Source organism: Telmatherina bonti (genome assembly GCF_933228915.1).
Source record: "Telmatherina bonti genome assembly, chromosome: 23".
In the NCBI taxonomy this organism is placed as follows: domain Eukaryota; kingdom Metazoa; phylum Chordata; class Actinopteri; order Atheriniformes; family Telmatherinidae; genus Telmatherina; species Telmatherina bonti.
Genome location: NC_136632.1, coordinates 17,876,688 through 17,899,373, shown reverse-complemented (window position 1 = coordinate 17,899,373; position 22,686 = coordinate 17,876,688). Strand labels below are relative to the sequence as shown.

Sequence of the window (22,686 nt, the reverse complement as noted above, 5' to 3'; positions counted from 1 at the left end):
AATATGTTATTCCAATTTCAATTGGATCATGCTTCAGTACAAACTCATTGTCTCTTTATGATTACACTGCCTGGCTATGGAATTATTTGGTGGACTCCAATAATGTGGGATATTACAAAGAAAAAATCCTTTCCATTCGCTGTTCAGACAATGAGCACCAGTCCTGCTGTGTGCTGTCACATCATTGGCTGCCTGTTGCACTTCCTGGAGGTACCATAATGGAAGAAGATTGTCTATGTTTAGCTGCAAAGTGTGCCAGTCCAAGAAGTGAGTGCAATGTGTAATTGCAGCTTTTTGAGGTTGACGGGAAATGCTGGAAGCTGTATGCAGCATCTTGACGCAATAACATATATCAAGCAGTGATAACGTCTGTGTGAATACCAGCAATGTGTGTGTGTTGACATACAGAGCCATACTGAGAGGCTGCTGTTGTGACACATATGCTACTAATAGATGTTACTTTTCAGTGTCAGGCTTGAGTTTGCCAGATTTTAGGAACTTAGCATTGCTGCTTCATTTGGAATATGGCTCCATTGACAGACATTAGTTTTTTGTTGTTTTTTTTTTTTCATTTTTTCCAAAATCAATAAGCAAATAAAAGCATCAGGTCATACTTCTTAGCTACAAGTACTTATTTATAGATCTTCGCTTGTTTTTAGGCTTGGTACGGTCTGTGAGGTAATAAATATGTATCTTTCTTTGTTTATAGAATAATAAACTTAGGCAGTGATCTACTAATGGTTTGCATGTACTAAAATGTGCAAACTCACTGCATACGCAAAAAAGTACAAATTGATTTATTAACAGTGTGCTTTGAGGGCTGCTTCTTTTATAAATGCAAAATAGCGCATCTGCACTTATTTAGTAGGTTTACATCAATGAATACAGGGTGTTCATACGCTATGTTGCATGTTTTTAGATGAGTAAATATAAATAGAATAATTTAGCTTCTGCACTGTGATCTATCAAACCTGAGATCAGTTTTGCTGATTTAAACTATATTCAACATGTTTTAGAGGCAAACAGTCCGTTTGCGTAATTGCGCAAATTGCTGCAGTTATTGTCACAATATCTAATGAAAGCAAGGTGATGCATAGAACACATTTTTCAACCTTGTGTTTATATTTTTGGGATGAACCAGGAAACAATCATCAAAACATTTTGCTTATCCAGCATTGCTGTTTTGGAACTGTGGGAGAAATTCAGGATGGATTTGGAGATGACTCACGCATACCTGCAGATGATTATGGGTATGGTTACAGGTATGGTTTTTTAATTAGGAATTAATAATTCAGAATGAAATAATTCCGAATAAGAGTTTTCTCCTGTGGGTTTACATGGAAAAAATAATTCTGAATTGAGATCTAAAGGGAAACAGGTCCTTACTTAATTCCACTTTAGATCGGTGGGTTGGGAAGGGTTCTGATTGGACAGGGGGCGGATGGGATGTATTGACATCAACCAGAAGTAAACAATGTTTGCTTCCTGCTTCTTGTCTTTTCAGTTAAAACATGGACAACTACATAATAAGTGCCAGTTTTGCCACTTTTTTCATTATAATTTTGAAGTACCAGTTTGACATGAGCAAACTACTACTGCCGAAGATGAGAGGCAAAACAACGCATAGAATATGTGCATCATTGGGACTGGACAAAGTATGCCCAGAATGATCAGAATTAAGCCGTATTAAGGTTTACATGACAGAGGAACTAATTAAAAATGCAAATAAACCAGCCACTTACTTCAGAAATAGATTTAATAGATAGAATTTACTTTTTCATTTGGAATTAGTTGTTTGCATTGCCACTTTTCACCAGTTTAAAACCAAAATAACTTTTTTCAGGATTAAACAGTGATTAGAAATCTCATGTAAACGTGGCCATTATCTGTCACAGCTTCGATTCCCCGGTTTTAGCATGTGCTGTCAAAGACCTAAATGCCATGTGTTGTGCCCAATGGTCACAGTTTTTAGGTTTCCTCTGCAGTCATTAACTAAGGCCAAACAAGTTTTTTCTTCTTTTTTTTCTGTGGCTGGATTTCTCATAATGATATGAGTTAATGATTACAACCATGTGCAAAATATCTCGGGATAGTGCATGATTTTAGTTTTGGAATATAGTTTTCATATTTTCTTTTCTTTTTTTTTTTCTTTTTGAAGATTATAGTACGTACCCCCATACCACCTGTTTTATTTATTTATTAATGCTGATTTTTCTTTTGCTTTTCTTCTCATGACTTTATACCATCATTCACTTGATCACTTGTTGCCATCCTTTTACCAATAGCATTAACTTTTTAATAAATTTGCTCCCATACATATTTATTTGTGTAACAGTCACCATCCAAAGACATGCATGTTAGGCTAATTGGTTACTCTAAATTGCCCCGAGGAGAGGCTGTGAGTGTGAGTGGTTGTTTGTCTCTGTGTGGCCCTGCGATGGACTGGCGAGTTGTCCTTGGTGTACCCCGTCTTTCGCCCAAAGACTGCTGGGATAGGCTCCAGCTTCCCCGCGACCCTGAATTGGATTACCGTATTTTCACAACCATAAGGCTCACCATACTAAAAGGTGCAGTCTTAGTTATGTGCTCCATTACTGTATTTAACACATACATAAGGCGCACCTGATTATAGGGCGCGAGTTTTATATACAATCCACGCAAATGAATAAGGCAAATGACCAGCAGGGTATCTGTCAGGGCGGCTTCCTTCAAAAAGACTCAGAGACAGCAGTTGGTTCTTGCAAGCAAGGGTAGCTCTCGTGCAACGTGGCACATCAAAGTCAAGCTACAACGAGAGCAGCCCAAGACCAGTTTATTTCTACACAAAAGCTATACAGCGTAGGCGTATGTATATGAGAGTCATATGGGTGTTGACCTTTGTTTCTCTAAACTGTGTGTACGTGCATGGAATGATACGAAGATGTAGGGTAGATAGAGTGATGCTGAGGTGCGAGACATCTGTCTCTGTGCAAGCATAAAAACAGGAAGTCATAAAATGATGTGTCAAAGAATATGCATATGAGTGCCTTCTGGCTTAATTTATCATGATAACTATAAGACGAAATATGGTAAAAGCACACTAACAGTATCGCTACCGTGCTGGTCCCCTTCTTGTCCACAGTGTGACTCACCAGGATGTCGAAAGTGAGCGGCACCTCATCCATGTTAGTGATGTGGCTGGGCTGGATGTGTTTGTCGGCGATGTGTTTGCTGCAGTAGGAGTGGAAGATGGCCAACTTTTCATTATAATCCACTGGAAGTTGCTGCGCTACCGTAGTCCTTGTCCGGATGGAAAAATGGCACCGTTTTATGAAACGAAAGCACCAAGACGGACCTCCTTGGAAATGTTAAATTTTCATTTCTTCTGCTGGCGTTACCGCTTTTTAGTCGAATGGCGACCGTCGAAACGCTTCTCCCACTCGTTCTTTGCTCGATGATCCACTGCTCTAATCTTTCCTCCAACTCGGGCCACCTCACTTTATGTCCTCGGAAACTCTTCTTGACCTGTCGGAGCTCGTTTTCCAGCTTCCTCCACTTGCAAACCATCATTAATCTTAAATTCTCTCTTGGCTGCTCGATTTCCATGTTCCTCTGCGTAGCTGATGGCCTTCAGTTTAAACTGTGCTTCATAAGCGTGTCTTTTTGCCATTTTCAGGGTTGTTAAAACAACGATGTTCTGCATAACGCACATACCCGTTCTTTTATACACAATCAACGCCCACACTTCCCCCTTTAACGTTCGCATGGTGTTTTGTACTACGTCCGCCTTCCAATAACAACAACACACAGGGCGCGCCACACATTTTGAATAAAATCTAAGACATTTATGTGCGCCTTATAGTCATGAAAATACGGTAAGCAGTTTGGAAAATGAATGAATGAACAGTCAATGAGATTTCTTTGCTGTAGGTCGTGGTTTCACTCCAAACTCGCCATGCAGTAAACCACATCACACACAAAACTTTCATTTAAATAGTCTCAAACGTGTGCACCTGCTGCCCATTTATGCAATCACTCTTAGTAAATCGATCCTCCATCCTGGCATTTAGCAAACAAAAACTAGGTTTTCCAAGAGACCACAGTCATTATATGTTAACAGTAGAAACTGTCCTAAATTCCATCTTAAAAATTAAATCTGGGATGGTTTTACCTACAAAAAGAATACCAAACGTGCAGAGGCTAGTCGTCCACATGTTAGTAAGTAATCAGTTGTTAATTCCACATGTTCTAAATGGCCTGCTTGTGCCGATTTAGCAGCCAGCTTTACATGTTTGTTTATTTCAACACGTGTGAAATGCAACAAAATATTCATACACTCGGGACCCACAGTTGGGACTGTACTTATGTAAAAATTACATTTCTAAGTTTAAGGACAAGATGTTAGCTGCTACATTTTACTTAAAATGTGCATTAAAACAAATCTGTGCATAAAATTTGTTGATAAATGAGGCCCTAAATCTAATGCTGTCCCATTAAAACTTGGTTGCATCGTGTTGAGTTTTCTATATGCCTTGGGATGACTTTTGTCATGAATTAGCACTTCAGTGTATTCATAAAACTGAACTGAATTACTGTAATTATCTGTGAAATAAACAGATGGGGAAAACATTTGAAATGTGTTTTTTCTGCTGTTGTGGTGACTAATCTGCCTTTGTCTTGCACACAGACATGTATGCTAATGCTTGTACATGTGTTACAAAGTGCAATATCAAAGTGGTGTGTGTGTGTGTGTGTGTGTGTGTGTGTGTGTGTGTGTGTGTGTGTGTGTGTGTGTGTGTGTGTGTGTGTGTGTGTGTGTGTGTGTGTGTGTGTCAGCAATGTGGAGGCATAAATAAAACCAATAGGTCTGATAGTTTGGCTTTACAGTGAAACAATAGAGAAAATGTGAATTGCCTCCAGTAATGAGAGAGAGATGTAGACATTCATTTTGATGAAGGGATGTCATTACTGCAGACAATTGAGAGCAGACTGAATAAACCATCCTGTTCAAAGAGACACCAGGTCGGTTTAGGAGAAAAACCTGCCTGCTTCAGATCACTTCTAAAATTTAAAAAAAAAAAAAAAAAGTATGGTGTGTTATTATTCCAGGAAAAACAATTTTAGTGGCAGCCTGTGGGGTGGGGGTTGACTCCAATTGGCTCCCAATTCCACTTTTTTTTTTTTTTTTTTGACATTTTGATTTGAGATATTGACATTAAGAAGAAATGGAGAAAGAATGATGCCACAGCAGTGTACCTTAGCTATTCTAAAATATTTTCATCGACTGAGTTGCTTCAGTAGATTAGGGAGGGAAGAAGAGATGGGGGAAACACGGAACATAGAAATCTTGTTGTGTGTGTGTGTGTGTGTGTGTGTGTGTGTGTGTGTGTGTGTGTGTGTGTATGGATGAAAGAGAGACCACAATAATGTTAAATGGCTTGTTTTACTTTACAGAAACTGTTTTTAACTACGTGATGCACTTTATTTATCTGTTTAACATGAAAAAACCTACATCAATAAAATTTGAAATTTGCTTTTGATAGATATCAGAGTTTGGAAATGAGGATTATTTCAAAAGAACCAAAAGACCAAGGTAGTATTTAATAAGAAGGAAAGTCACGTCCTTGTTCACTCTGAAGTACCAGAGTCCACTGGAGTCCCAATCAAGGTGGTTTATTCATTTATTTTTTTGTTATCATCATTAATTAAATGTTGGTCAGTCTTCAGTGACTTGAATCTTTACTGAAAACATAAAATCCTGTGATTGAGAAATATATTCGGACTGTGCTGTATTTGTCTGTCTGAGATCTTGTATGAAGAGATTACATGAGTCTGTTGCCATTGCTGGGTTTTAACAAAGCTTGCTGGTTATTTGGGTTTTTTGTTGCCCTTTTGACCCTCCTCTTACATCATCCCTGATTTCCGACAACAATAAGACGAAGATATGTTTAAGAAAGAAACATTGTATTTCATATACTGCTTTCAGTGCGGCCAAAGTCTATATGATGTGAACAGAACTGCCGATACAGCTACAACATGTCTACTAGCAGGACTTTTATCCACGGAGTTGACTGATCAGTAAAACTCAGAACATTTAACTAAGGCTGGGCGATTAATCGGATTTTAACGATCATAAAAATAAAAGGGTGTGGTTATTTTTCTCTTTACAGTTTCCTCTCCTGCTGTCTTCAGTTGCTAATCGACCGTCACTGGCATTGCAGCGCTGTGCTGTAAACTCCTCCCACAACCGCTTTGGTTTCATTCAGACACTGTTGCCATCTTGGCGAGTTTCTCGCTAAATCTGGCGACTTTTTTTGTTAAAAGCGACCAGCGACAAATCTAGCAACTTTCACTGGAGCTATTAGACGTTTCAGGTGTTTTGGTGACTGACTTAAAAGCACATATAGTTCTGCAGTTACTGTGAGGAACGAGCAGCGGGAGTCTCTCCCCGTCCTAAAGCACTCCCAGGTGGCCAGTCTCTGTCGGCTGCAGGTCAATGTAGAATAACTGCAGTAGGTTGTGGAAGTTCACAACAACATAGTTTATACCATTTTCAGTGAGAACTGGCTCCATTATTTTTGTATACATAATTCGGCAAGTTAAGTCACTGTAATATCCCTATGTTACGGTGCGTTACCATAGCAACGTGTTAATCAGCTGGTTCAGATCAGTTGGCTTTTAACAGGTAAATGAGAAAAACGTGCTGTAGCCTGACAGCGGTTGTTTGGCATAAAACATACATCGAGGCCCAACATAAAATAGTTCCTATATAATTGGTAAAAGCAGATTAAACAACTCTAAAATACTGGAGAATTGTGTTAAATAATAGAGATCTCAATTTCAGTCAAAATAATTGTGATTATAATTTTTGTCATAATCGAGCAACCCTACATTTAACCATGTTGTTAATGAAGAATTGCCATTTTTTACATTATCAGTAGAAATAGAAATAAAACTGATTCAGCTAATATTTCACCCTTGAAATTAAACAGAAGACATGTTTATCTCTGTGTCTTTGACACCATATTATTTATTTGGCAGTAATGCAGTGACGATGGAAAGCATGTGACAGTGTTGCAGTAAAATCAATTTAAGTAAAGCTAATAAACGTGTTCCAGTATGACTTAGAACCAGCTCTTTTGGCTCCACCACTGTACCAGTACCAGCATCAACTCTACCACTTATGTTTGCAGCCTACAGTGTGTTTGTTGGTTCTTCCAAAACATGAGCTCCATGAAGCTGCTTGTCTGTTTAATTGAAGTGAGTTTTTCATGTGAGCTTTCACAGGGATGTGAGGCCAAACCAGCAGCGAGAGAACGTGAGCTCAGTGTTCCTCTAGTTTCCTGTTCTTGTTTTCTATCCGCAGCCCCTTCCCATTGTGACCTATAGAGCTGCATCTATAATCGCCATGTCTAGCCAGTGTTTGCAGCTACTGTATGTTTATAAATATAACCAGATGTTCTAAAAAAGTTAGCTTATGTTTACAGTCTTTTTTTTTTTTTTTTTTTTTTTTTTTTTTAGAAAAGTATGAATTAATTCTCTTTTCATAACTATTTACTGTTTTTATCATTTACCACTTACTATAAGAAAACGTAGATGGGTTTTGCAGATTATTCACAAACACAATCTTTAGTGTAAAAAGGTGTTTAAATAATGACACTGGGGATATGAAAACATACATTTGCTGGGAAAACAAAGCAGCCACTGAAGTGTCTCCCTGCACAGTGGTTGTCTACATAAATTTCCAATAAATAACCAAACTAAAGCCCTATAATATTGATGTATTGCAGATTTAAGAAACGATAGCACACTACATTATGCAGCCACAGCTCTGCAAGGCATTAACTGAAGACGATTGTTACAGAAATCCATGAATGCGAGCAGCAAACTGCAGCATTGAGCTTGTAATGTACAAGAGGCTTTTTGTGAATGCACTCTGCTCCGTCATTATACTCAGACTGTTTTCCGTCAGCCTGTCATTATCCTAGGCAGGGCTTAAATACACACACACATTATTCCTTTCAACCTGTACTGATATGTGCGAGTGTGTGTGTGTTTGAGTGAGTCATGTCTTAGTTCTTTGGTTCATCGCTTTCTTGCTGTCACGGATATCATTTGCTCTGTGAGAAGTGTTAGATGCTCACCTGTACACCTGCTGTTCTTATGTGTGTGAGGTACACCGGGGGGAATTACCTCTCTTTACACTGCAGAAGATTAAAACACACACCCACACTAAATCAATCTTTTTTTTTTTTTTTTTTTTTTTTTTAACAAGGTATGAAGTATTATGATAACGACTGTGCACCTACACACCGGCGCATGCATTTAAAATGTCCTCATCATACTGCCGTAACCATGGAGAAATGAAAGAAGCAACAGAAATGAGCAAAAGATTTGAGGGGGAAAAAAAAAAAAAAAAAGAGTATTGGGGTAAATTGATAATACGGTTTAAAAAAAAAAAAAGTTGTTTCAAATTCCTCACGTTTGCACACGCCTGGTTGTGAAAATATTGAGTGTCAAAATCATTGTCACTGAAATTTTACAGCCACGTTTCAGTCTTCACAGGAAGCACTGGAAGGAAGCTGCTCTGCTAGCGGTGGAGCAGGTGACATGAGAATCTCACCTCATTTAGTAGCTGCTTCAGAGCTGTCAATCATATCATGATATTCTTCACCAAAGTGAATGTGCTGAAAAGATAAGGGGGTGGGGTAATCCATAAAAGAAAAATCAACTAGCTGTTTTTGTTGATAAAGAAAAATCTAATACTGAACCGTTCCTAAATCAACCCTGATGTCAGACTCTTTTGTTGGGAGGAAAATGAAACCGCATCAACAGTACCAGGCAAAAGTTTGGACACACTTTCCCATTGGATTTAATCGAAAAGCGTGTCCAAACTTTTGACTAGTAGTGTACATATTAGTCTGGATTGTCAGTGTGTGGAGCATTTGTCTTGACTGTGAAATTTTACCAGGCACAGTGGCAATGCAACATTTCTGCAGTTCAGGGAAAGCCATGAGGATTAAGAGTCAGTCAGTGTGATGTAAGGACTAAAAGGCTTCTCTGATGGTGTGTCTTTGCTTTGCAGGATCAAGCATGAGAACATCGTGGCGCTGGAGGACATCTATGAGAGTCCCGACCACCTCTACCTGATAATGCAGCTGTGAGTTAAGCTTCTCAGGCTTTCACATAGCTTTTTAAGCTTTTAGCTCATCCACAGGTATTTTAATCAGTGGCCTTTCCTCATCCTAATCCTGCTCACAGCATAGCTGCTCTAGTTACTGCAAGATGTTGCAGTTTATGGCCTACAGAAAGAATCAATCTTTCATGACCATGTCGATTTACTTCAACATTTTGCATTCTCCATCTACATGTTGCAGGCTTTTGGATGCTTTACAAACGGCTATTCTCATGGACCTTTGCAATCATTTAGAGCCCTATCAAACCCTGCAAGTGCAGGTTTCCTTGACTTTAGGCCTACTTTCAACTGGAACATCTCAGTGGGAATTGGGAAACTGGATGGGCATATACATATATATATATATATATATATATATATATATATATACATATATACATATATCCACATTAGCTGAACTCTTCTACGACTTGTGGATTTAATAAATCAGCTGGCCACACAATACATAAAGTTTACATTTACAGCTGAAGAATAAATCAATCAGTTTTATAGCCAGTCCTCCTGACACTATTGGTTTAATAGACTGCACACATGTTCACTTTAAAGCCCCCTCCTCAGAGAACTCATACTCTAATGACAAGTAACATCACTCCATAAATGTCCTATTTGACAGTGACATACGGCTCATTGGTACGTATATTTAATTAAAACATTATACAGCAGTGGGTTTTTTTATGACAATGTTTTGTTTTATAGGAAATTGAGGTTATGCCCTTCCCTCCTGGTTAATAACACTACTTACATTTTTTTATCAGCCCTGACTCACCTCTGTCTCTGTCTCTGTCTCTGCACACATTCCTACAATCTTATGCCTCTTTATGGGCTTTTTTGGGGTTTTACCTGCAAATTAATGACAGCTGGAGCTTCTTTTCAATTTACAAAGAGATTGACATTCACAGCTTTAAGAACAAAATGAAAATGTTTTTGCAGTTGAATGGGCTCGACCCAGGGGGGCAACGTCGCTTATTCTCCATTCATTTCCTATGGAAGCTGCGCAGTGAGGCCAAAATCCCTGCCCTCGTCCAGCCAAGCTACAGGCCAGGCTTTCATTGACTCTTTCAGTAAAACATGAATTTTTCTGGATTGGGCTTGAGATCTGACATGAAATGATAATATTCACCAGGATGTTGACTTGTTTTTAAAACAGGTTGTTTCTTTTCTTTTGCAAAGTAGAGTGAACAGCAAGATTTCTGTTAGTTTAAGCAAAATCTTCAAACTTTCTTCATGTTTTATCTGTCATGTCTGCAGTGAAAATGCCAAAATTTTAAATTTCTTGGAGACAAGCCATCCGATAATGTGATGTGCAACACTGCCGCTCTCACTGTGTTGGGTTTTACCTGGGTTGCGATGACCTTCTCCTGTCAAAGTCGTTTATTCGCTCCCAGTGTGTCGAGACCATAAGAATGCTATGGAGATTTCTTGAGGAAAATTTAAGAAAGCAATACCACATTAGTTTTCCACCTTAAAACCTTGTACTTCTTACTCCTTTTTATGGCAGACTGATGTTAATTATGCACATTTCTGAACCTATCATTGTCCTGCAGCTTCATGTGACAGCTGCACTTTACTTTACGGCATCACGTCACACACGAACAACGAGATATCACCACAGTGGTCATTTTCGGCACGCATCACGCTTGACTCTACAAAGAAAATAAAGAGGACATTGTCAGAGGAAGTGAGGAAAAGAAAGAGAGAAAGTGAAATTTGTTTTTTACTTGCCTGATGAGACATCATGAAACAAGCATTTACATAAAGCCGTTTTTCTTCTTAGTTGTTTGCTGGTGTATTTGGGGCATTAATGCTCCAGCAACACAACTGTTAAAGCAGATACCCCGAAACTCTCTCCATGGTTCCCTGGTAGATGATGTAATCAGTAGATCTTTAGTGGTAAGCTCCTAATGAAGCGTTAATCCGGCAGTTTTACTGACTGAAGCTGTTTTAGCCCTACATGAAGCAAACAATTCAGCCCTGAAGTGTTGGTATGTCTGTTGCATTTACACTTCGCCATTGCACTTTTAGAAAGAATTCAGCAGTGAAGACATAAAAAGTAACATAGCAGAAGAAAAATACCATTTAAAGTCACTGTATTCATTCAGTGTTGGATACATTTATTATCTACAAATTCAATATACTTTTCCCCCCCCCATAGTTTCAGTCAGAATGGATTTTTTTTCCCCCAGCTATGTCCACCGTTTGATGATCGAACATTTAGCAAAGTAAACCTAGTTTTATAACATCTTTACATGTATGTGTCACACTTGAACTTGCTTTAGTGTGTTGACATGTTTACTTCAGTATTTTCCCTCATCACTAAATCAAATTAGTTCATGTACACCGAAAGTTTTGCCTTTAAAAAAAAAAAAAGACATGGTGTAAAGATAAGAACAATTTTTGAGCAGTGTGGTGTTTTCTGAAGTTGAAGTTCCTCTTGGTTTTTTTTTCCTCCTCTGAGTCCTCAGCTGTTGCTTTAATCCTGATAGATCTGTAGGTATTTAAGTCAAGAGAACACATACTTGTACTCATTTGTTTTGTGATGTTTCCCCTGTATCATTTGATTAATGAATAAAACACAAGTCTAGGAAAAAAAAACTGTAAGAGCAAATACAAGTATTTGATTTCCTTCTAACTTTAGGATTTGATCATATAAAATGCAACTTTTTATTTTATTATTTTTTAAATATTTAATGACTTATTCATAAAACATCAGTTTAAAAAAAAATCTGTTTTTCCTCAAACTTAAATCTTATTCCTCTGTCCACCCGCCTCCCCGTCAGCACACACATACACACACATTAAACCTACTTATCCTCCCACACATCCTAACACACCACACAGCTACAAGGCCTCTTTTACATCAGTAACATCACTGCTTTGATGGTCATCTGTAGACGGAAGCAGAAATCGCCCATGGTTCACCCCTGGGTGTCCTACTAACCTTCTCTGCAAGGTTAGAGCTGCTTGCATAAAAGGAGACGCTGATCTGGATGTTGATGCTTGTGCTGCAAACAATCCAGTCAAGTAACCAATAAGTCATGGTTGTAAATTACACAAATTTTTAAAATCTTTGTTATAGTTTACAAATTTCAAACTTTAAAAAAAAAAAAAAAAAAAAAAAAATTAGCTTAAATTAGTTACCTCTCACGAAGGATTTACACCATTTAGAGCCTGGTATTTTAATAGAAAATGATAATTCTGTTTAGTTGCTGCTTATGATCATGTATATCACATAAGTGAAATTTTAACTGCATTAATATGCAGGATAACTGGACTGTTAAATGGATAGAAGGTAACAGGATACGGTGACATAGTTAAATCAGGCCTCATCTGATATTAGAAGTTTGACATCAGACTGGTCTTCATGCTCAGCAGTTGGTACATTTATCTTTTAGATTGAAGCCACCAGTCTAACAAAGACACTTATATTAACTCTGTTAGTTATCTTTTGTTTTACCTCAGGTTAATATTTTTAAAAGCCAAGTACAACAATATAACATTTACAACATAAGCTAAGCACTAAGCTAAAGTTCAGTCAGCATGCTGTTACATAACTTGAAATCCTTGTGTTGGCCTGACTCCAAAAGGTCTGTAATTCTGATTAAGCTTTTAAGCCAAATGTTAAAAGCACTTAACAGAGGACTTCTGCTTCCTGGCCAGTTGCCGAGACCCGTTGTTCTGTTTACTACTGTTTGTTAGATGAGATGGAAAAGATAATCTCATTTGACTTCAGAGTGAAAATACTACGCTTCACCTTTTGTTTTACTTTTAGCTGAGTGACTATGTGCTCACTATAAATTACTAAAGTGAAAATCATCACATTTCCTCTTCAGTTGTATGACTTGATTCACACATCCTGACCCAAGAAGTCAGGCTTTATTAAGGCTTTTAAAGTACAGTTTAAACAGAAGGCTTAGACTGAAACTGCTGTTTTTGTTATTCAGTGCAGACAATAACATGAAATACCTGAAATCTGCTCCACACACCTCTTCTGTCTTTTTTTCTCTCATCTCAAACACCATCTGTCCTCTGATTCTTTCACATCACTGCTTTCATTCCCCCTTTTATAGCTTATTTCCATCGCCATCACCTCTTGCCTTTTCCTGTTCACATCTATTTTTTTCCCTTTCTTCCCATCTTTTTATTTTCAGGTCCATCTGTTTACTGAATGTGGGCCAGTTTCCATCGTCACCATGGGCCATTTTGTTTGAAGCATTTGCTTGTTATATGCATAGATAAAAATTAAAAAATATTAGAAGATTGTAGCTGCAGAGTAGAGGTGGTATACCAAAGCATTAAGTCAGCTGTGCTTCTGGAAACGTATCAATAAATGAGGTTTGTGTAACTGTTGTCTTGATGCTGATTGCTGCAGTTGTAAGTATCCTCATTGGTTATAATGATGAGAAATGACTGAAATGTCTTTTTACTTCTTTTTTGACAAAACAATTTTGAAAAATAAATTCCAGGTGATTACAGCATAGCAAATCGATAAGGTCTGGCAGCGTTTCCTTTGCTCCTGTTCATCACAGCTTGACTTGCATAACCTCATCTGCAGGGAGGCTATCAGTCCATGCTGCTATGAAAATCAATGCAACCAAGTGCAACATGGGTGTTTCATTGATGCTGTTTTTATGTTTGGAAAAGAAACACTGCATTTATTGTCTTTTAAAATATTCTTAAGAAGACATATCAAGTTTTTTTGTCAGTTTGTGAAATATGGGCTGTTCTCTTTGGTTTGTTTTGATAAAAGCAGGGCAGATTTTTACATTACTGTTCGTTCCTAGCAGTACCTCTGAGGCTAGTTTGCACACATTCAAACATCTAATCCTGGTAGCAACAAGATAAAATATCTTTATCCTCTAACAAGATGTGTACATTTTGGGGGTAAATTTTATAGTGGGAGGGAAAGTTAAAGAATAAAATTAGGTCTCTTTTAAAAATCATATAAATATAAACCATTTCTATGTTTCGATGTATTGTGAGTTATAATTATAACAAATCATTATATTGGTGTTTTTCACAACAGTTTTTGTCACATTGTGTTGATTTAACCCATATTGATTTGGTTTCAAATTGCACTGGTTTTAGTGTACCAAAACCTGATATTCTCTTGTCATGTAATCTATACCACCATAAACCACGCATTATTTGGTTTAGAGGTGGGTATTGTTGTAAGTCATCATTCCTGGTAGTTTATTGTCATTTGAATGAATGAAGAGAGATGAAAGATGATCATTATATTGTCAATTTTCCAAAATTATGGCATCATAAACCCTACATAGTAGGTTTTATGGTTTTAATCTGTTTAGCTGAGTGTTTTGTGATTGTGTTAAAATGTGCTACCCTGCCGTAAATGTTTTGCTAATTTAATTACGAAAGAAGAAAGAGAAACGGAGAGATTTAATTAGTCTATTGGATAAGTTGATGCATACAAAAATGTGAAACAAGTGAAATCCATATCAATTGTAGTTATTAAGGTTGTTGCATAATATCCATTTGTGTTAATTAGGTTACATTTACACAGAATTTGATTTGATGCAATTAGAATAATGATCATAGTGACATGAAAGTTTTCACAGTATCAAGCTAGTTTAAGTGTTCATGTGAACTAAGAAGGTCTCTATTAAAGAAACTGGAGGTTTAAGTGCAGCAGCACGCTTTTTTTTTCCTCCTTCCAAGGCAGCTAATGACTGCAGCAGCTCGATAACTCCGGTCAGATCACCGGCTCTCTGCTGTGATTAGTAGAAGACTAAAATGGTTCTTTATCTCAGTGTGTTCACACACACACACACACACACGGACACACAGAAAATAAAAGCTTTCTGACATTAGTAATGCACAACCATCATCTCAAGAGGGCAGTGTGACTGCCTTCCTGCTAACTGATCAGTTGACAGAGGGGACAAATGTTGGGGTACAGAGAAAAGGAAGGATGGAGGAATGATGCACCATTTGATCTGCAATACTTGGAATTAAAGCAATAAATGTTTCTGTATTACTTAGCAGTAGTCTGACGCGTGCTAAATGAATCTCCATATACAGATAAAGGGAATGGTAATAAAACATTTAGAACATGTACTACTTTCTTTTTCCTCAAGCCCTTCAATGTTTTGAAAAAGCACCCCCCCCCCCACACACACACAGACACACACACACCCACACACACACACACACACAAAGCCAACTATGTATTCAGAGCCAGTTATCAACAGACTTTGTGTTAACGTGAGATAAAAAAATTTTGTTAGCGTAAATTAATTAATGCGTAAACTTTGCCCAGCCTTAGTTTATATGAATAGCTGCATATTTGTTGTCTGCTGTCACTGGCTGTTGATTTGACCCTCTGTTTTTCTGGCATCACGAGTGCTGGATGTGGACACTATTTGCAGTGCTGTGTTTGGGACCAGAACCATTAAGAGAGAAATACTATTTTAATTGAACACGTCTGAACTTGTCAGATCAGAGCTTTGTGACAGTGATGGTTAGATTTTAGGTCCAGATACAGCAGAACACACTGTTCTTCCAGAGCATTGTTCATTCCTGATGATGAATGAGGATATCATCCATCCAGATAAAGAGGTTTTCATGGAGTGAAAGATGGAGCTTCTTGTATGCAGCTCCTTGTATGCAGACACAGTTGCATTGATGTGTGTTAAAGTACACACCTTAGATTGGTTTGTGTTCAAACTGGACTTAACTTAATTGGACTTAACTGCCTGGACAACATCACATAGTTAAAACAGCTCACTATGACATGTTAAAATGACTAATTAAATATTATGCAGGCAGATTGCAGGAATTTTTTCTTTCCTTTTCTTTATTTTTGTGGACTTGGACCTCCCAAGTCATGGGATTAACTTTATTGTGAAACCCTCCAGGAGTATTTCCAAAGCTTGCACTTATTGTGAGGCAAGTTCTCGACATCACACACAGCACAGCCAGTGGCATATTTTTCTTCTGCTGGTTCTGTGATGCAGGATCTCGAGCAGAGCTGAAACCAGGGGTAGTGGATAATGTCGTGATTATGCATCAGATCTTCCAGTCAAATGAATGAAGCCCCTAAGTAGCAATATAACAGACTATAGCCAGGCAGTCTGGTGGTTCAGTGTGATATTATGCAGGTTAAAAAAAGAAATCTCTGGCCATGGAATTCCTAATTTTACTGCAGAACATACTTTTTCTAAACCTATGTTGTTGGCTTTGATTTTCCTATTTGCAAACGGTAATCTGCATTACTTCCTTTTTGTTCTTGATGTGTTATCACAGCTGGCATAGTCACTTTCTGTTTGGTCGTTGGATAGTCTATTTGCAAGCGAAGCAAGACCCTCGGCATTCAAGCGGACCAGAGTTTGCTTCTTTTGTCTGCATGCATGAGTGCGGTTGGTGTTCATACTACTACAAACAAACTGTACTATCCCTGGGAGGAGACAGATCATGGTCTGTTTAAAGCGGACCAAACAACGGCAGTGTGAACGAGCCCTGAGGGAACCTTAGTTTCAAGGTTGGCTGAAATTTTTAGGGAAGGGAAACAAGGTAAGATTGAGGTGTGTCAAATGACACAAGTACAGGACTGAAGTGATGAACACTTCTCAGAGGTTGGACTTCAACATTATTGAAGCATCTTGAGATCATCTAAACAAGAGTTTAGTTTTAAAAATCCTGAGGGTTTATGCAAATGTTCACTTGTAAGTTTGTTAGAATTACAGAAGCTGTTTATGCCATATACTCTTTTTTTTTTTTTCATACATATCAGCTAATTTCTGCATTTACTTTGCACTTTACGGGAAATGTATATTTAAAAAATCTGGATGGCTTGAGACCTTTCCACAGTTTTTTATGATCAGAAACTTTTGTCCCAGATAGCAGCCCGAGGTCTTGCCAAGAATTAGTAAGTACTTTTTCTTCCTTTAATGTCATGAATGGACATCCAACAAGACAACCCTTAAGAGCCAGCACACTTCACGAAGCAATAAAAATAGCTGTTGCATCTAAACACAGGACTGTGAGGGTAATGTCTGTGGGCAGGAAAACTTGCCTCAGTGGGAAAAGGTCCAACGTCTGGCAGATTAAACTCAAAGAACCGCAGGTGGTGCAGATTATTTCTCTTTTTATAGATAAAATACTGTAGGCTGAAGCGGTATCGAACACAGTGGTGTGTTATTGGCACACTTTTTGATCTGGTGGTCTTTGACTTCTTCTGTGATTTCTCAAAAACTAGTTGGATCAGATAAGTGGAGCTAATTTGGCACATGGCATTCTACTGTGTTAAAACTGTATGCTTTGTGTTTTTTTTATGCTTGTCTTGTGTGTATGTGTCGTTTAAATATGTTAATGTGTGTTTACTGTGCTGCCCTTGCATTTCTGTTTGTGTGGGAACTCCTGTCTGATTGCCATGGTCTCTTTACACAAAATGCTTATGCAACCATGCAGCCTGGTGGCTGATACCTCCCTTTGCTGTGTGCTTGTGTGTGACTGTGTATCTTTAGCCCTTTCTTGTCATTCTCAGACATGGCTGCCTCTGAAACCAAGCGAGTCGCTGCCCTCTTTGAAGAGAGACTGAGAGGATTAGCAATTAATTCTGATCCCCTTTTTTTCTTTTTTTTCTTTTTTTTTTTTTTCTTTCAGAAACTTCATTAGCTTAACTTCCACAGACTCTAATCTGATCTGTTGCCATGACAACATGCACTGATACACAGGGCACCTCTCCATGTTGACGTTTGCCCTTATGTCTGTGTTTAAATGAACATTTGTTTTGTGTCATTGTTCAAAGCGGGTTGTTAGTACTACTTTTATTACTTCTGTCCTCATTATTTCCATCAGTAGTACTGAAGAAAACAAACTGTATATGTCCTCTACATATATTTGCACATTTTTCCCCTGCAAAATCTGTGTTGCAAATCGTAAACATGACCACAAATATTAAGATTTGGCTTCATTGTGAGGTGACAAAGAACATATACTCCAGCAGGGGGAGCCATGTGTCTGTCCACAAAGGAGACGGACCACTCCTCACCTGCTTTAACTGTACGTTGTGTACACCTAAACATGTAATTTCATGTGGTCAGGAGCAGGGGTGTCGTGGTCCCTTAAGAAGTGGGTATACTAAATACACAATTTTTCGCCATTGTATATATAAAAAAGAAAAAAAAAAAAGGAGCACAGAAAATGCTGTGTCAGAAAAAGTGACATGCGAGACTACTCTATATAGTTTATCCCAAAAATCCATCAGTTTATTTGCTCATTGTCACATCCTGACTGATATTGACTAGTGAGAGACAGGCTCATAGACATATGTACAAATATCTTTATTATGTCTATATTTAGGCTGAAGTTAACACAGCTGATGGCTAACTCCACCGGTGTAGCATAGCGAACCTTAGTTGAGCTGCTGGGCGACATTGTACGGGCGTTTGTAATTGTAAAACTAGCATCATGGGGTTTAGAAGTGGTTATACTCAATGTTGACTGAAAAAGAAGTTGGTATACCCCTGTATACCCGCGTATACCCTGGACTACACCACTGGTCCTGAGGGGAAAAAACATAAAAGTAGTTATTGCAAGAATCTGCCAGAGGGAAGAACTTTCCAAATAAACTTTTGTTTTTCTTGAGTCAAATGTGATTTTTGTTCTGCACTATAAATGCATTTTTCCCTTCCACCACAGCTTATATAATGGCTTTAAATGTTGCAGAATTATGAAGTGTTTATAGATTAAATCAACCCTAACTTGCTTATTTCTTCAAATATATAGTGAACATTGCAGTTCTATGACTGGACATGTGTGTGGGTTTCTGCACATGGCTTGCAGCTTCAGCACACACTTGGCTGGAAACCTCTACCACTCATAAATTTACCAGAAATCTCAACTCAAGTCAAAAGTCCCCCGGTCTGTTACGGCTTACTGCTTTGTGTTTGAACAGGAATGTGTGTGTAAGCCACAGTTTTCCACATATACCCCCCTCGTTATGTCCGCAGGGTGTCTGGTGGAGAGTTATTTGACCGAATCGTGGAAAAAGGGTTTTACACAGAGAAGGATGCGAGCACGCTGATCCGTCAAGTCCTGGATGCTGTAAACTACCTGCACAAAATGGGCATTGTTCACCGAGACTTGAAGGTAAAACACACACACACACACCGTCTGTTTCCTTATCATGCATACACACATAAACACTGACTTTTAAATCTACTTGAGTGGTTTGTTCTCGCTTGACAACCAGTGACTTACTGCTGCGGTAAGGGCAGTGACTTGACACATGCAGTGCATTTTGGGTCAGCGTGGCGTGTGCCAGCTGTTAGAGGAGAAGGATCTGCTCAGAGGGAAGTCAATAAAGCACTACAGGTTCAAAAGGGAAGAAAAGAAGTTGTTTCAGCCTCTGATCTGATTGAAGTTGTGGTTTTACTATTAGATTTTGATAGATATTTGCAGAACAATAAACTGTAATTTTAAAAAAAGATATTTTTTGAAAAAAAAAAGAAAGGAAATCATCTCTTTCTTCTTTCAGCCCGAGAACTTGTTGTATTTCAATCCACAAGACGAGTCCAAGATTATGATCAGTGACTTTGGTCTGTCCAAGATGGAGGGCAGTGGTGATGTTATGTCTACAGCCTGCGGCACGCCAGGATATGTTGGTAAGCCAGTCAGACTTCCCCCGACTCCAACAGTTGATTGTTTTTCACTTTCTTCCTAATCTTTTTCCTGTAAAGGTTACAGTTTGCTACCTGAGCTGCTGTGAACCTTATCAGTTCTCCCATTCACCAGCAGCACCTGGAGATTCCAGCGACACGGCCAGTAGAAATTCATTTTTCAAACAGTGGGTCATTAATTTAGACAACCTGAGAAAAAAAGCAGGACTGTTTATAGGTCAGCACAAACGTTGTTTTCATTAACTATGCCTTGCTAATTAAAGGGGTGCTGGTATGGTATTTGGAGTTTTGAGCTTTCTACAGTGTTACAGGGTTGAATCCTCATCAGACATGTGAACGGCACTGTTTTTTATCACCTAAATGCATGTTTGAGTTTGAGTTCCAGCACTCCCTCCGTTCGGTTTCCATGGCGACAAAAAAAACGCGTCGTTTTAGAGAGTTTTTTCAACTTGGAAATCCTTGTGACGTCCCGGGGCATAAGGTTTAGTTTAGTTTTCATTCCACTGCATTTGATCACTTACAAGCCAAATGGAGGGCTATAATGGACAGTGTGGGCTTTCCTGGCATTGATGCTTCTCATATATATTTGTTAATATGGGTGAGGAAATTGTACCAATTATGCAAACCTTAAAGAGGTGCCATTATGGTATTTCGAATTTTCTGAGCTTTCTACAGTGTTACAGTGTTGAATCCTCATCAGACATGTGAACGACACTGTTTTTTATCACCTAAACTCATGTTTGAGTTTGAGTTCCAGCACTCTCTCCGTTCGGTTTCCATGGCGACGAAAAAACGCGTCGTTTTAGAGAGTTTTTTCTACTTGGAAATCCTTGTGACGTCCCGGGGGATAAGGTTTAGTTTAGTTTTCATTCCACTGCATTTGATCACTTACAAGCCAAATGGAGGGCTATAATGGACAGTGTGGGCTTTCCTGGCATTGATGCTTCTCATATATATGTGTTAATATGGGTGAGGAAATTGTACCAATTATGCAAACCTTAAAGAGGTGCCATTATGGTATTTCGAATTTTCTGAGCTTTCTACAGTGTTACAGTGTTGAATCCTCATCAGACATGTGAACGACACTGTTTTTTATCACCTAAACTCATGTTTGAGTTTGAGTTCCAGCACTCTCTCCGTTCGGTTTCCATGGCGACGAAAAAACGCGTCATTTTAGAGAGTTTTTTCTACTTGGAAATCCTTGTGACGTCCCGGAGGATAAGGTTCGGTGATTGGTTACCTTCTACTGGTTAACAAGGGCATGTACAAATACATCAGGCGGGGGGAAAACGTGGGATAAAGTTATCTCCAAGTTATTTCCAACGATGGCTGGTGAGTTTACCAAAGAGAGACATCCTGCTGCATTTGTTGCTGTGGGTTGCTGTTTTCCACTTTGTTTTCAGGGTCTGATTCAGGTTCCAACATGTAGGGCTGTATGCTATGTGTTGACATTGTATTTTGTTTTTTTTTTATTGAGTTCATATCAGCCTAATCCTTCTGTTTATGAGATGTTACAATGACAGCGAAAGCAGTTGCGGTGCGCGCTTCCGATGTAGTGCAGTGGCGGGAGGCGGGGCTTAATGCGGAAGAGTCTCAATCCACTCGTTTTGCCCACAGGCTGATCTGACAGCCTGCGGCGAGGGTCGGTCTGAAGTAAATAAAGCGATTTTTGACAATAACTCGATCAATCCCAGCCCTTCTGGTCTCAGAAATAAAAATAAATTAGCCTGAAATGCACATAATAGTTCCACTTTAAGCTAATATCAGTCATCAGTCACATGGGACTATTAATTCCTGTTTAATTCCGAATAAAAGTTAATTTCGCTTTAAGCTGATGAAAAACGACCATGTAAACATTTAATTTCTAATGCAAATTTCGATTCGGAATTAAACTTAATTCCGATGTAAGTGGCTGTTTTATTCACATTTTAATTCTGAACTATTTAATTCCTCCGTCATGTAAACTTTCATTCTGCTCTAAGTTAATTCCAGTCGTTCTGCGCATTTTCTTTACCTTGTCCTGTCCCGATGACGTGCGTTATTTTGCCTCCCGTGGTCTTTCTTCTCCTTCTCAGTTGCTGCAAAAAGTGTAGGAGTATGCTCGTGTTGAGCTGGTACTTCAAATTTATAATGAAAATAGCAGCAAAGCTGGTACTACTTATATAGTTTTTACAAGTTATGACTGAAAAGACAAGAAGCAGGGAGCCAACTTTGTTTATTTCCAGTATACGTCATATGTCACGTGCACCCTCTGTCCAATCAGAACCCATTCCAACCCGCCGCTCTAAAGAGGAATTAAGTGAGGACGAGTTTCATGTAAACCTCCATTCAGAATTATTTTCATGTGAACGCGTAGGAGAATATGTTAATTCCAAATTATTTAATTCCAAATTATAAATTCCGAATTAAAAAACACCGTAGTGTATCGTCATTTTTCATCAGTTTAAAGCAGAAGTAACTTTTATTCGGAATTAAAAAGGAATTATAACTCCCATGTAAACATAGCAACTGTGGACGTATGTCAAATTCCCCTTGTTCTTTGCAGGAGATTACCCACACGATCACCAACATGCTGTTAAATACATGTATAAATGCACACAGTCTCATCTTCCAGTTTCTTCAAGTAATGTTTTCAATGATGTAATATTTTCCCAACAAGTTCACATTCTCATAATATAGTAGAACAGAGGTATCTTACATTTCCCCCATCCTGCATTAGTAAAAGAAGAGTACTTGTTAAGTACTTGCTAAGTCTGCTTACTAGGGGGTTACATATTCAGTCCCATTTTCTTGTTTGCCTGAATTTATCCTTCTGGAATCTCATGGAAAGAGTAACCTTTTCCATGTTATCTTTCCAACATTGTGCTGTGC

The 22,686-nt window shown here is 38.4% G+C and overlaps 1 protein-coding gene across 1 annotated transcript in view; it reads left to right on the top strand.

The window, feature by feature from the left end:
• The window catches only part of camk1da (calcium/calmodulin-dependent protein kinase 1Da), a gene marked incomplete at both ends in the record, with an annotated part of 78,330 nt that overhangs the window by 38,853 nt on the left and 16,791 nt on the right, over nucleotides 1-22,686 (top strand). Inside the window, 3 exons of the mRNA XM_079263181.1 lie at nucleotides 9,065-9,139; nucleotides 19,147-19,285; nucleotides 19,674-19,800. Of these exons, the coding sequence (XP_079119307.1) occupies nucleotides 9,065-9,139; nucleotides 19,147-19,285; nucleotides 19,674-19,800 (341 nt within the window). The remainder of the gene's footprint in view (nucleotides 1-9,064; nucleotides 9,140-19,146; nucleotides 19,286-19,673; nucleotides 19,801-22,686) is intronic.